Below are 15,134 nucleotides of genomic sequence, written 5' to 3'. Positions count from 1 at the left end.
TTTCACTTGAAGAATTGATGAGTACTTCCATACTGACTGAAACATAGCAAAATACAAGCATCTTGTTTGCCAGAGGAAAAGCTTCTGCGACCATAACAAAAACCAAGTCTTTTCAAAGCCATAAAAAATTGCACTTCACTATCTCACCAAAAGTTAGCATTTCTTCTTAATTTGTTTCCCATTTTTCATTGTAAGTCATTAAACTAACATACTGCAGTAAATGAAAGTATGTGGATGTGTTAGTTCTGAAAGGGATAGCGCTTTCGTGCACTACATATTTAACGGTTCTCTTGCTTATGCTGTGAAATATTTACTATTTTCAGATTTTTTGACACCTATGGTTAGAAGTGTTCATATATATTTTAAACAGATAGTAAATCAAACACTAAAGTATGTTGCTTTTGATAAGTAGAAAATTGTGTATAAGTCTCTACCACCACAGATAAAGGAAAATAAACTTCTGTACCCACCCCATTGTCTGTTTATACATCAAATGGATAAGTATAAAAATGTTATTCTTTAAAACCTAGTGCATTTCTTTATCCCCTTTAACTGCTTTATTGTTTTCATGTACATATTTTACCTTAATTTATTTTTATTGATTTAGCCTGTTGATTTCTAAAGACTACTACAAAATTTCAGGCTTTGGTAAATTACAGTTCATGCTAAAAGATACCTGTTTCTCGTTTTCCAGCTGTTTTAAAATGTCCATTTAAATGCCTATAAGCATTGTTTGTTTTTCCATTTTTCTTTCCAGTAATTCTTTCAAACTTTTGTTCCTGTGCTTGAAATACAAGTAATCAGAGAGAGAATGGCCAAGTCTGGCCTTTTCGAAAGATCTAAAGCTCAGGTGTTCTTTATTGTTTGCGGTGTCTCTCTCTCCTTGGCTCTCCTGGTTGTCTGAATCCCCTATTCTTTTCTCCAGTCCTCCCTCACTTAATATTTCTTCATTCTCATTGCAGTAGGACTCTCTGAAGCCCTTCATCATGCAGTCTGGTTTGCCAGACAGATCTTGAGGTGTATATAGCTTGTTGTTGTCATGATGATACATGCCAGGGCTGTACTGCTCTGCCTCATAGCAGTTGTCTTCCTCTTCTTCCTGGCATGAGCTTCCCTTGGCACTCTCGCCATCTGAATGAAATGAGATTCCTTTCCCTTGGCTCTTCTGGGAAAGATCAAAGGGCTCTTCCTGTTCCAAGCTTCTCAAGACATTTGTCTGGGACAGAGCAATTCTTCCTCTTCCAAAACCTCGTAATGTTAAGAGGGGGGAGAAAAGGAACAATTTATATATAGCAAATGGTACTATGTGATACATGGTTAAAACAGAAAATTTGAGGTGGCCTTCTATTTGATATTCTACCTCTGTCCTCCACTCAGCTATCTCCAAACACTTTAATGTTTACATCTCATGACATCCCCTTTGAGATGCTGTTAAAAGAAGTGCTATTGGATTCACCCCACAACCAGGTCAAGACACACAAAACATTCTGCTGTTCATGCCAGACATTTGGTGAGAGAGCTAGGAATAAAAGTGAAGTGTCTGGCCTCTTGTAAACTATTTTTGCCCATGAACCTACCCACTTCCTTATTCCTATTTTTTTTAGTGAACACTTTGATCTAAACCATCACATGCCAAAATCAAAGTTCTAGTTTTTGCACATTCTTTTCCAGAGGAGTGGAAGAGATTAAAAATGCATTAATATGTTTGTTCTGTGGACACTCCAGTTCAAAGTTACTACACTAAAATGAAAACACAATCCTGTCTTATCAGTCCACTACGTCCTCTCTCCTCAACTTTTTTGCTCTCATCCAGTGCCACCGAAAAGCTTCATGACCTAGTTAGTGCTTCAGCTTGAGGAAATCATCATAGCCAAATGAAGATTTTGAACTGCACTGTATAAAACTGAGTGTGGTCCTGGGTCTCTTTTGTCTTAGTATTTGTCAAAGCATCTCCTCTCTGTTCTTGCTAGAAACCCAGTCATTGTCATCAGGATGCAGAGAAGATTCAGATATTACAGGTATAGTCTGCCTTAATTTAAAAAATGGTGACACAACTGGGATGAGGATTTCACTCAGCAGCAAAAATCTATGGCAGAAATTATTTTACTTGCTTACTTTTTTTTTTTTTTTCTTCTCAGTAATTTGATCCATTGTCTGCAGGATTTATACAGCCTCCAGCCTCTCTAGATACAGCTGTTACTTTGCAACTGTGTTGTGTTTGTTAAAATGGCTCGTGAGCAGGTGGCAGCCTTTGCAAATTTTCTTGTGTCTGATGAGCCTAAAGGACTGAAGAAGTGCTGTACACTGAAAAGCACTTAGGCTGTCTTCAATTACAAGTAATCATGTAACTAGCATGGTGTGGTAGATGTAAAGGCGGGGGGTGGGGGTGGGGGGGAAGAAAAAAAAGAAAAAAGAGATATTTACAGCATTACTTGTTAGGATCTTTGTAAATTTTGTCCCAAATGTCATTACAAGACATGTTTTCCATACACATTAGGATGCATTAAAGCCTAAATTTTAGGCTGCAATAATTATTACCCTCAAGAGAGTTATTTATCCAGACAGCCTAAACAAACAAAATATCTTGGATACTCAAATGCTCAAAACAATCCTCCCTAGCATCCTAACTTCTCTAGATAGCATTGGCATGTGTGCACATGATTTTAGGAAGTGTATGTGTTGGGTCAGAGGTAGGAAATACTTTGCCGGATACCCTGAACTGTCAAAAGCCCATAAACTTTGAGATGAGGGAGGATTGCCTTCCTCCATTCACACGTGTCTCTGTAAATTGGATTTGAGCTTACAGTCTTTGATTAATGTCAGATGCATCAATATGGCACAGAATAAATGCATCTTGAACAGAAAGGCTCCTGTACATAGAGCTATTCAGGCTTCCATTCCAATCTGGAATTCAATAAGCAATGAGAAAGACCAGTGAAAGTTTCCAGACTTTTTTCTTCTGTCAGCTTTGAATGGATTTATGATTTATTCTCATGTTAAAAACATGTGGATGTACCTCAAGCATGAGAGAAATACTATAAATTCCTAACCAGATATGTCTGAGGAATAATGTGTTCTTGTCAATGGTTGCTGGGTGTGGTCTGTCAGCATTCAGGAGTCAAACTGGTCCAAAACTGAAAAGTTTATTCAGAAATGATGGAACTACACCTTCAGTCAGGAAAGTAGTTGAGTCACCCCAGGGAAGTGGTTAAGTCCCCATCCCTGGAGGTATTCAAAAGACATGCAGGTGTGATGTTTAGGGATATGATCTAGTGGTAGACTTGGCAGTGCTAGGTTAACAGTTGGACTTGATGATTTTAGAGGGTCATTTCTAACCTAAATGATTCTACAGTCAATGCATTTTTAGCTACATCCTCCAAGCATACCCTTGGCCAGCTACATGTGCTAGTCTCACTAAGGATGAGACTCCACCAGCTCACTGTCATTTGTGTGTCAGGGGTACCACATGCTAGAAGAAGCTCTGCAGTGCTGTGGATATTGCACCATCCCCACAGTGATGAAGACTGGGAGCCCTCTACTTAAGTACAAGAACATTTGGTGTGGCTTCATAAATACTGTGCTTTAGCACTACTGACTGTATTCTTCCTAACACCTGAAAATGGCAATATAGTGTGCTGAAATGACTTCCTTTGTGCTCACAAGTGCTGTCTCATTTTTTCTCCGACTATTACTCCATCTCAGTCTGCACCTCTGTCTCATTAGAAATCTAGTTTGATGTGTATCTCTGATCTGTAGCACTGCAGTAATATAGATAGTTAATGATAACCTCCCAGGCATTGGGTTTCAATCTCTTCCAATAGCATTGGATCTATGATATAAGATTGTAGATCTGTGGTACAAAGCCTTTTCAGACTTACTGATATGTGTTTTCAAACCTCTTAGAGAATGTTTGTTGATAAATATTACCTTGAGAATGAAATCCTCTTTCCATGACCCCATGTTTGACTTTCATGTGCCTTGTTAGGTTCCCCTTCAAGGTGAATTTGCTGGGACAGTAGAGGCACTTGAAAGGCTTACTGTCTGAGTGCAAGTGCATGTGTCCCATTAAATTGTGCATTCTGTTAAACTCCTTTCCACACAGCTGTCAAAAACAGTAAAAATAAAAATGGTTAGTTTTTGCAAGAGTATTTCCAAGGGAGAATATTTTTAAAGGCAAATATAACCTATCCTTCTCAGCTTGAGCCTTAGCTGCTTCTGGCTGCAGCTTGTTTTTTCAAAGATACAAGTGAAACCATAAAGACAAGAATATGTGGTTGAGTTTGATTCATCTAGGGCTTTCTGCAGTGCTGCCATTTTTAAAATTTGATGACTAGGAGAGACACATGGTCAAATATTCCCTAAAATCAGGGAGTGTTGTTTTAAGGAGGGGGGAGGCTTCAGTACATAACCTGAAAAGCTCTTAACTTGAATGAAATTTAGAGTTTAACTTTCTGTCTCAGTGAGCTATGTGGTTTGTAGTCTGTAAATCTAGCCTGTAATCAAGAAGAATGTCATACAGAGACGGAGTTTTTATGAAACAGCCAAGCAGAATATCACTTCTCCTTTAGTGTAATGGAAATGACTGCACATTTTGCTTAAAGCTAGAAAAAGCAATTCATTTTTTTTCTTTGCTTCTTGCTCCCCACATTCTTCTCTGATCTTCTCATCTTCTGTTTACCAGCTTCTGTGTTTTGGTGTCTCTGGTGAGTAAGCTGGAATTTAAACAGTCATGGAGCCGCAAGAATGAATCAGCTTTCCCTGAAGCACATTCCTGACAGCTTGAGACATTGATCCTGCAGGTTTCCCTTTGATGAAACAATAAGTATTATCTTCATTGTTGTTATTTTTCTAGATGGGTCCTTTTGTAGTCTCCTTCCTTATAAATCAAATGTAGTCTCAAGACATGGAATTTTGACATCACTATTATAAGCTTCTAGTCTTACTTGTCTTCTGGTCTTTCCTTATCAGGATTTATAATTTTATTCATATTCAAGTGGCTGTTTCCATCCCATGTAAACTTCTGTCTTTGCTTTCTACTTTTACCCCTTTTTTGGATTGATTTTAGATAAATAGTCATACCACCAAAGTCATCTTGTTACCATCTCTGTTACTATGTGAGCCAGAATCTCTGAGTAACAGATTAATTTATTTTATTTTATTTTTCAAGTAGTGTACTCTTCTGGGAGAAAATGATTAAAAAGCAGTTACTGAGGTTCCACCAAATTTTGGTCTAATCTGACCAAATTTTGACTCAATTTATTTTGGCAGTAGAGAAGGTCAGGCATAGTACTTTTTGATTCAAATTCACACAGCCATCAGCTGCAATATCTGAATGATACCTAAGTAGTGAAATGAACCTAGGTGAAGTAGTATTGAATCATTTGCTCTTGAAACCAAAATGGAAAAACAGCTAGCTAATAAAAAAAAAAATCAGGGGTATTATTTTTAAATAAAAACTAGAGCTGAATGAATGCTTCAAAGAGAAAATTTCTGGAAATACTCACTTGCTTAAAAATATATTTTCTAGAGCTGCATTATTTCTGTAATTTTCTCTCTGTGATTTTGCTAAAATGAATGTTCTAGCAAACAAATTTATCAGCAAAGTGTTCACAGAGAAAGTGGGGAAAAAAAAATAGCCACTGAAAATGAGTTAGTAATCTATGAAAATAAGATATCAGATTCCAAGAGTCATCCATCCACTCAGGAAAGAGAACTGTCTCTCCTTTGCATTCAAAGAGAGCTGATGACTTATATTCAGTGAAAAGAATTCACCAAAAATCTTCTGAAAGTGCTGTGAGGAAACAAAGAGAAGAAGCACTGAGGAGCACAGAAAAATCACAAGGAAGAAGAGCAGCTGATTGGATCTTGACAGCTGCTTAAACTGTATACGATGTGTCAATATTTCTCTGTCTATAAGAATGCCAATAATAATACTTCTCTACAACCTCTTAGCAGAAGGCTTCTGGTTATCTGCTTGTATTGTGGCTGACCTGCATTCTCACTAGCTTTTATTTTCTGATAGCTAGGTCTTCACTTCTTCATCTATATTGTTAAGAAAGGAAAATCCGATTGAACAGGTGAATGGCTAGAGTACTTCATGAAAACCTATTTTTCACATAAAAATACTTTATGAAGTATTAAGTTTGGTCTAGTAGGAGCAAATTCATTTATTTATTTATTTTCTGGCTAATCAACATTTATTCCTCTTTATAACAAAAAGAGAGGGGACCTCCTAAAGGATAGTTCCTTACAGCATAACATTTTTTTGTGTCTGAATAAAGAGGGTAGGCTTTCCATTTCCCAAAGTCATGCACAGTCTTAGAGAGACATAATGTGTTACCGTCCTGCAGTGTCCTCTGGGAACATGAGGAAATGGTGCCAGAGTAGAGAGGTGTGGCAGGAAAATGAAAGAAATGCAGATATGGGAATTGTTTTCAGAATGATGGTTCTATGTGGCATGGTATCTGGGTAAGATGTCCTTTTCAAAAGACACAAGATGAGATTCGGATGAATGTCCATGATTTAGAGGGTGAAGGGAGCTGTTCTGAAGCTCATATGCTGGAAGACAGCAACTCAGAGCTAGCTGAAATTCACAGCCAGTTCTTAAACAACTGCCTGGATCTGCACACCAAACTAGGAAGGGGAAAATGTTTTCTTCCTCTCTGATGGGACAGGGTTGGGACCACTGGCAAGCAGTGTGAAAGATGACCCAGAGCCATGGGAGAGATCTCCAGAAGTCACCACAGAGCATCTTAGCACTCAGAGGGATGTAATGTTCATGCAAGAGAGCTTGGAATAACAGAAACAATGTAGTTGCTTGCAGACCTTAGGTTTTCCAGTAAAGACAAAATAAAATTCTCATCCTGAAGAGAAAAACCTCAGCTGTAAATCTGCTGAACACACTTTGATGCACTGGCTGGTGAAAAAGACTTCAGTATATTTTGCAAGAAATGCTGAATTAGTTCAACAATAGACTATGTCTTCTTAAACTGCTGCATGAAGTATCACCCTGCTACCTTTGTCAGTCTTGTTTTATTTCTTCCAAAAGTACTTATAACTCATATTTTCTTTGAGTTTAACTCCTGATCTAAACCCACAATTTTATGAGCAATAGGCAGAAGTAGTATGGACTGGAACTTCTGAAAAAACATTACCAAATGGGAATGAAGATGGAATATGTCTCATACTACCTTGCTTCAACACCAGAGCAGAGTCCAATTCATCTGAAATATGTAAGCAACTTCCTACTTGGCAAAGAAGATATTTTGACCTGTGACCATAAACCAGAATTGTTTAGGCTCACCTTTAACTACATATTTACAGTACTAGAAAGAGAGTTCAAAAATTCTGCTGCGAAGTGCATTTGGCTGGCTGCACTGGAGAAAGCCTGATTACATTCTTTATTATGTGTTTGGAACATTACTGACTGTATCGCTTAAAGCAACTGTTAATTTCAGGGGAGCTTCCTTTACAAATCAGAATTAGCACTTCTGAACCATTTGGTACAGCTCTTTCAGAAGTGGTGATTTTGTTTAAAACAAAAATAAAGAAGGAAGCATGGACTCAGGCCTTTAAGAGCTAAAGAGATGTTCACTCTTCAGAGAAAAATCAAACACAGATCCAGGCTGCAGCTGGATGCGGAAACAGAAGGGACAGCTCTTTGCTACTCCCTCATTTCAGATAGTCTGTGCTTAGCTGTGATTAGACACACAGGAAAGCCTCCTTTTTTTTTTTTTTTTCCTTTCTTTTTTTCCTTCTGTGAGAAAAAGGTAAAGAAAACCATTGCATGTGGTGAAGTAGAAAGACTACTGCTGTGCTCTCTTTCCCTTGCATTCTTTTTTTTTTTTTTTTTCTTTCTTCATAAGAAGGGTGTTCCTTTCCTCAAAGAGAGAGGGAGAGGGAGAAAGACTGTAAACTGTCCAAAAGGACCGTGAGAAAACAGGAAGCTTTGAAAAGTACAAGAGAAAGCAAGATGAAATCTATTTGCAGGCGGTTCCCCGGGGACATGTGAGCCATTGTTAAGCAGGCTGTTCATACAGCTATATCCTTCCTTCTGCCGAGGAGGAGCTTGGTGCCAAAAGGCTGCTATCTGGTCATTGCCTTAACCCTCTGAATACCAGCCAGAAATACTTGTGAGACTTTCAAGGGCTCTGATGGGGAGGTAAGGGATGTTCCTAATGCTATAGAGCAAACCCTGGTTCTCCCTTTGCTTATTGGCAAGATCTTCGCTAAGTTCAGGGACACTAATGTTGATTCATAAACCAACAGCCACAGATGAAGCTGGTTCACTGTGCTTACTTGTTTCTTCTCTCCTAGGAATATTGGGTGGGGACAAAGAATTAAAAAATGTATAAGAAAAACAGGTGTTCCTAAAAAGCTTTTGTTACTGGCTGGAAAACATACTGTTGGTACTCCAGTTCCTGACTCACACTGTTAACATCTCCAAGTTTTAATAGCCTGTCATCATCAAATCCTAGCATGAACACAAACTTCCAGCTAACTGACACATTTCTCAGAAATAGCATGGATTCTAATAATTCTGTGAAGATACTACATCCAGAAAAGCTTATCAAACAATAGATTTTCATTTCTGAAATGTGCAGGGTCAGAGGATGAGTGACCAAAAAGGAAAAAAGCCATAGGGTTACAGGTGTATTTAAAGAATGAAAGCCTCCAGCAGATGTGGCATGGAACTACCCAAGTATTTCAGTAACAAAAATTATTTTATCTATATAGAATAAGTGTTAGCACAGAAAATAACATTTTAATAGGATATAAATTGAAATGAAAAAATGCTAAAGTTGAAAGGCTTTGTTTTTACTTCTTTTCAAAGTGAAACACTTCAATGTTATCAAAGCAAAATGAAGAATTCAGAAATACTAATTCTGATGTTTTTCTATTAACACTACTACTGGAAGCAGTATTTTCCTATGACATTTTGAAGGTCTATAGTTTTCAAGAGAGAATTTTCCATTACAAATTCTTCATCCTCCTTTGCTTCTAAATGAAAGACTCAATTTAAGAAAATATTTAATTCCATAAAGATGTTGGATGAAAAAGTTCTAGAAATTGCTTCCAGACCAATCTTCTGTTACTTAGGCGTAAACAGGGTAATATGGTCCTCTCCATATTTACAGCCCTCTTAGAGCAGATCAAAGTGGGAATAAAACTCAGTCTTTGGCTTCGCAAGGTATGATTACAGTAATGAACCAGAAAGACAGCAAGGAGAACAGATGTAGTGTCCAATACTGAGTAAGAAAATAAACATGAATAATTCATAAGGAAGATATTAGAGATGATGCAGTCAAGAAAACCAAGGCCTCCAAAGTTTATTGGGATGAGAGGCAAGAGGGGATGGGAAGGGAATGTCATCCTCCAAAGTGCTGGAGGAATGTAGCAATCTGGCATTTCCAGATGGTCTTAGAGGCTGATTTGTTATGATGCTGATATCCTGCCTTGAATTTTAGTCAGGTAATTACATTTGGCCCATTCTGCAGTTCTGTTTTGCTGTGGTTTTCTTTGAGTCTTTTCCTGAACTGTTGCATAGCATCACTGTGTGAAGTGCTGGCTGCTGCTTTTCCATGGTCCTCTGTGTGGTGCAGGATCTATGTGTTTAGCCAGTGTTTCAAGCTATTAAGCACTTAAACTTCTGTTTGGGTGGCTGTACTAGGCAAATGTCAGGTATGTTTTTTGTCCTCAAACCTCAGTGGCATTTAAATGCTCACTAAGCGGAAAAAAAATACTACAGGATGAAAGTTACTGATATTGAAGGGGAAGGGAGTAAATCACAGATATTTAACTCCATTTTTTTTGTGCTACCTAAGCAGAACCTGGATCAAGAAAGGAAACTGGACTTTTTTATGCTAATTTAAATATAGCCATAGAATGTGTTAGCAAGTCCTGTTTTTCTAATTCTTTCATATCACAAGGTGGTAATATCCAGAAACGTTCAGTGAGTTTATGCCTTTGCCATCAAAGGAGATACATTTACCTTGCATTTAAAAGGCTTGACATCAGAGTGAACAATCATATGTGCCTTGAGAGTCTGCTTTTGCACAAAGCTCTTGAAGCACAAATGGCATTGATATGCTCTGATATTGGTGTGGATCAGGACATGTCGCTTCATGTTGGCCAGCAGAGTAAATTCCCGGCCACAGATTCCACATTTGTGCTCTTTCACACCCTGTAACAGGGGAAAAAAAAAAAAAAAAAAGGAATAGTTTGTAGATCATTTCATTTTCAGCATGGCAATATATGAAATGTTCATTCTACATTAGCAAAGCAGGTAAGCGATTATGTTGCCTTTAACATCATTTGCTCTAGTAATGGACATATTATTTTTTTCTTGGCAAGTTCTTATAAGAGTCTGAGAAGCAGAGAAGGAAAACAAAATCTAAGCTTAATGAAATAAGGAGTTTTGTTTCCATTGCTAAATTTACAAATCCATGAGACACAGTCAATAGCACAGCTTCTCTTTCCTTCTCTACAGCTTATGTAAGGTACTGGTCAAATGTGAACACTTGTGGACCAAGAATAAAAGTTAACCAGTTAAGAGACTGAAGAAGTGCCTGACTATGGTAGTTTAACATCATTGGCTTCTAACAAAGATCTATCCCTGTTTTGAAGGAACAATTGAATAATCAGAGATAGCTGAGAAGTAGTTAAGCAATATCAACAAATAATGATCTACATATTATATTCACTGAAGAGAAAATACTTTTTACTCTTTGCGGGACTTACATTAACCATAATGGAGTGACCTGTTTTACGTGGTGTTTACAGGATGTTTCTGTCCTGTTTTACGTGGTGTTAACAGAATGTTTCTGTCACTCTCTATACCATGTAATCAGTTTACCAATAAACAGATAAGTATTCTTGGTCATACATATATGGTCTAACTGCCAACTTCTCAGAGTCATTTACATGCTACAAAAATCAATGAATTTTCCACTAAACCCTTTAGGAATTTGAGTATAACTTGCTGCAAGTAGTGAAGATTTACCAGTGAAGTGCCAAGAGCAATTATTCATCCTGCAGGCCACATTTACAAAGAAGACACGAAATGCCAGTCTCTTTTGTGCCAGTCAGTGGTTTTTATAGAGTTAATTGCAGATCTGAAACTGTGAACACCCACAGCGACCCTCAGCATCCAGCTATCTGATTTGAGGCTGCATTTGGGCAGCTAAGTACTGTTAATTATGTTCACAGCTGAATCCACCTGCAGCTGTGGACAAAGAAGCAGAAGCTCTCTAAAGGCTCAAGGACATTGCATTTCCTATGACAAAAAACTACCATGTTTTAAATTAATAGAATTTTGTATGGTAAATCCAAAGACCAGGGAATCTCCAAAGAGAGCAGAAATGGTAATAGCATAGTAAAGAAGAAAAAGCAAATGTGGAAGTAGAGGTTGTTCAAAAGAAAATGTGCCTGTAAGACTGAAATGCTGTAGCTTTCTGTATGTTTAATGTTTTTCATATAAATCTAAAATTCAGGTGTTAAAGGAAAAACATACTCAAAACTGGAAGCAATTTTTATAAAATATGTCATTTTTATGCATTTATCATATTTTTATAATGGTGGATAACAATTTCAGACATTCTTGAATGGAGCATTTATATTTTTCACATTTTTTTAGGTGGTGTTTTCTGGATGTGTTCCAAAGCCTACTCCTAGTCAAAACTGACATAGCTGTCATTACTGACAGCCATGGTAAGACTGCCACTTGATACAAATTGGCTGGGATTATGGTCCTATTTGTCCACTTCCATTAACTGGCATTTAGAATAATTTCTACACAAACAGGAATTTTTCTTAGGTTATTTTTTTTTCCCCCTAAATGTCTCATTATAATGATTCTTCAAAATCTGATGAGTAATAATATGCTTTCTTCTGCTGCGTACATACAGCCTACTGCATACCACCTACTTCCCAATTAAGGGAAGCAAAAGAATACATATATATTTCAGAAGAAAATTTCTGTTAAAACTTTTAGGTGTTAGACAGCTCTGCAAAATCAAATTATTTCACAGAAGGTCATTCTGAAAATAAATCCCAGAAACAGAGAGATGTGAACGCAATTATGGGAAGCAATACAGGTGGTTTAATTGAAGTCCTGTTTATAACAAAATGTTTTTGCATTTTTACTTTCGTAAAGTAAACTTACTTTTACTTTTCTGTTTTTACTTAAGATTTTCAGAGACATCTAGGTTCCACTGTTGCCAGTACTGCTAAGACTTCTGCTCTGCACAAAATCCTACTGCCAGCAAATGGCCAGCATGAGGCTTTATAGACTGGTCACCTGCCCTCCGAGGAGGTAGGTGGATCTTTAGCATTCTGTAATCTTTGTGCTACTGTCTGATACAAGGTGAGAAGACAACATGTGATGGCTTACCTTGTGAGTTAGGGAGTGCTGTTTGAGATGGTGGGGCTGCACAAACTCCATGCCACATTCAGTGCAGATATAGGGACGGATGTCTTTGTGCTTCATCATGTGGTTTTGCAGCTGACTTGGGTACTGGAAGGTCTTATCACATTCAGTGCAATTGTACTGTATTGGGCCACGGTGGGTTGTTAAGTGTCTCTTCAGCTGGGCCAGGGTGGGGAAGTCCAGACCGCACTCCACACAAATGTTCTCTCGGCCACTCTCATGCTTGGACTCGTGTGCTTTCAGCTCACTGGGATACGCAAAACCTCTGCCACAGATCCTGCAGTTGTAAGGCTTGATGTCACTGTGTTGCATCATGTGTCTCTTAAGGTGACTGGTTTGAGTGAAAGCCTTGTGGCACACCTGGCATTTGTGTGGCCTCGTGCCCTGGTGTGTGAGCATATGAGTGTGCAAGTGGCTCAGCTGCTTGAAAAGCTTGCCACATCGGGAGCAAGCATGTGGCTTAATGCCACTGTGCCCCAAGATATGGGTGACCAAATTGTACTTGGATGTGTAGGACTTCTCACACATGGGACATTGCCAGCGTTTCTGTTCACCCCCAACATCAACGTAGTAGCTGTCGTCTATCTGAAGGTTGACATCTACTCTTTCCACTTTCTGTTTATTTTCACCACTTTCTCTCACTTCTGCCCTCCTGAAGGGTGGCTCTGGAGGCCTTTTCATTTGAATGGGGTTCCTGAAGTGAAGGTTTGGGGGCACAATAAAAGGAAACATGAAGCCAGGATGGACTTTAGGATAATAAGGGTAAGGAGCCTGCATGAATGCTGGACTACTAGGCCATGCCATGTTAGGCTTTACTGGTTCTTGCTTAATGGGCTTGGATCCAAAATGCTCCAGAGTTCTGTAGAACTGAAAACCAAAGTTGCAGAGGTCAATCATCTGGGAACTGTACTTGGGCTGTACTGGCTGTTGAAACACCAAGGGAAGACTGGAAGATCCTATATCATTTTGATCTTCAGGTCTGTGGGGTGGTGATGAGGAACCCTCAAGAGCAATAGAAGGAGGCATTTTTGTTGGCATGCTCTTGCGTTTCCGAGACCCTCCTTCCAAGGACCCCTGAAAACTTTCCATGTCTCCAAGAGGAGGAGGGCCATAGCGGAAATGTGAGAGGTGCTGTCTGAATTCTTCACCAAATGGTGTTGTTCTGTGTGGCTTTGTAACAGGGCTCAGTGGCTGCAGGCAGCGGGAAAAGGGAGAGGCTTGTGTATTGTCCACATTAAAACCTGTGTCTTCGTTCTTCATCATATTTCTTTCTTTCTTTTTTTTTTCCTTAAAACAAACGAACAGATAGACAAACAAATATATTTATTTCTTCCTGTTCTCCTGGGGTTAACATTTTATTGTCTAGTTCATTGGTTTGGAGGTTGCTTTTTTTTTTAATTAAATACAACTGAGAACGTCCTGCTTAGGCCCATATAAGATGAAGAACATTTAAAGCAGAATTAAATTGTCTAGTGGAGAAAAAAGAATCTTTGGTCTTCCTGTGGTGCTAATGGAGGTTTAAATCAGGTTTGACTCATACAACTTCTTTGTAACATAAACATGTTGTAACATGACACTCTACTTAGCAGCTGATTCTGTGTGGCAATGTTTCTGCTTAATTTAATTTAGCCAAGCTATTTGTGGGCAAAGTCCTGTCCTTGGCTGTACATGCACAGGCTCTAGAAATTGGCGGTGCATCTAAAGGATATGGCAATACAAACAATAATGTGCACATTTATTATGGTTGTGACATGAAAAATCAAAGCCAAAAACTTTAAACTTCTTTGTATCATTAGCATGTGCTGCTGTGAGAGAAAACAATGGCCAAGTGATCTAAGGACACTGTGTACCATCAGGTTTTGTGCCGTGTTTCCTGGCTTCTCTCACTTTGTATTGTAATAAGAAGGTGGAGATTAATTTATTTTCTTTGTTTTAATCCCAGAGATATTTACCTGGCAGATTTAGGGGAGGAAAGCCTCTGACCACTGTCTGAACTGCATTATGGACATAATCTAAGTTTTTTTGTTTGTTTGTTTGTTTGATTCTTAGCAGGAGCACAAATTTCAACAATTACTGAGGTTTCCAGAATAATTGACACCTCAGAATGCTCAGATACTTTCTAATGTTACAGTGTGACAAAGGAGATTAATAATTGTCCTCTGTCAAAAATTTTGTATTCCACTGATTGTATAGAAAGCTTGGTGGTCTTATCCAAATGTGTATGTGTATATGCCTGTGTCTATGTACATGCATCTGTCAAACCAAGCAAGGGTTACTTTGGAAAAGTAGACATATTTTCCCTCTATCACTTGTGTCATGTTGACGCAATTTATAGCACCATTCTTGGCAATGTTGGGTGGAGAGTATGAAGGTATTTAGAGTAATAAAAACACTCATGTTTCGTTTTTTGGGAAGATCCATGCTGGATAAACTGACTCCTAAAGATAGATAAAAGAACATCTCTGTGACCTAGTTAGGTTGTAGTCAACAGAAGGCATCTTAAAAACCTGCTTGCAAACAGAGTACTTCCATTTAATAGAGTAGATTTTCAAACTATCTCTGAAAGACTGTGTGAAACCAAGATTCAGCGACAAAACTTTAAGATGGAAACTTTAGACAAAGGGATCAATTAATGGACAGAAAAGGAACAAAGAAGGGAAAATTGTAGGATCTCTAAATTGATGATTATTAAAACATTTGGGATAGA

At 38.3% G+C, this 15,134-nt stretch overlaps 1 protein-coding gene across 1 annotated transcript; it reads right to left on the bottom strand.

Moving 5' to 3' along the window:
- Nucleotides 1-712: 712 nt before the first annotated feature.
- Nucleotides 713-14,745, bottom strand: ZNF366 (zinc finger protein 366). Its single transcript, XM_035565864.1, has 5 exons — nucleotides 14,704-14,745; nucleotides 12,392-13,714; nucleotides 9,992-10,183; nucleotides 3,928-4,102; nucleotides 713-1,248 (listed from the first exon to the last, which is right to left on the bottom strand). The coding sequence occupies exons 1-5, from the start codon at nucleotides 14,743-14,745 to the stop codon at nucleotides 713-715; spliced, it is 2,268 nt and encodes a 755-aa protein (XP_035421757.1).
- Between the last annotated feature and the right edge of the window lie 389 nt (nucleotides 14,746-15,134).

Source organism: Cygnus atratus, chromosome Z, assembly GCF_013377495.2.
Source record: "Cygnus atratus isolate AKBS03 ecotype Queensland, Australia chromosome Z, CAtr_DNAZoo_HiC_assembly, whole genome shotgun sequence".
Taxonomy (NCBI): Eukaryota; Metazoa; Chordata; class Aves; order Anseriformes; family Anatidae; genus Cygnus; species Cygnus atratus.
This window is presented reverse-complemented; position numbering and strand designations above follow the sequence as displayed.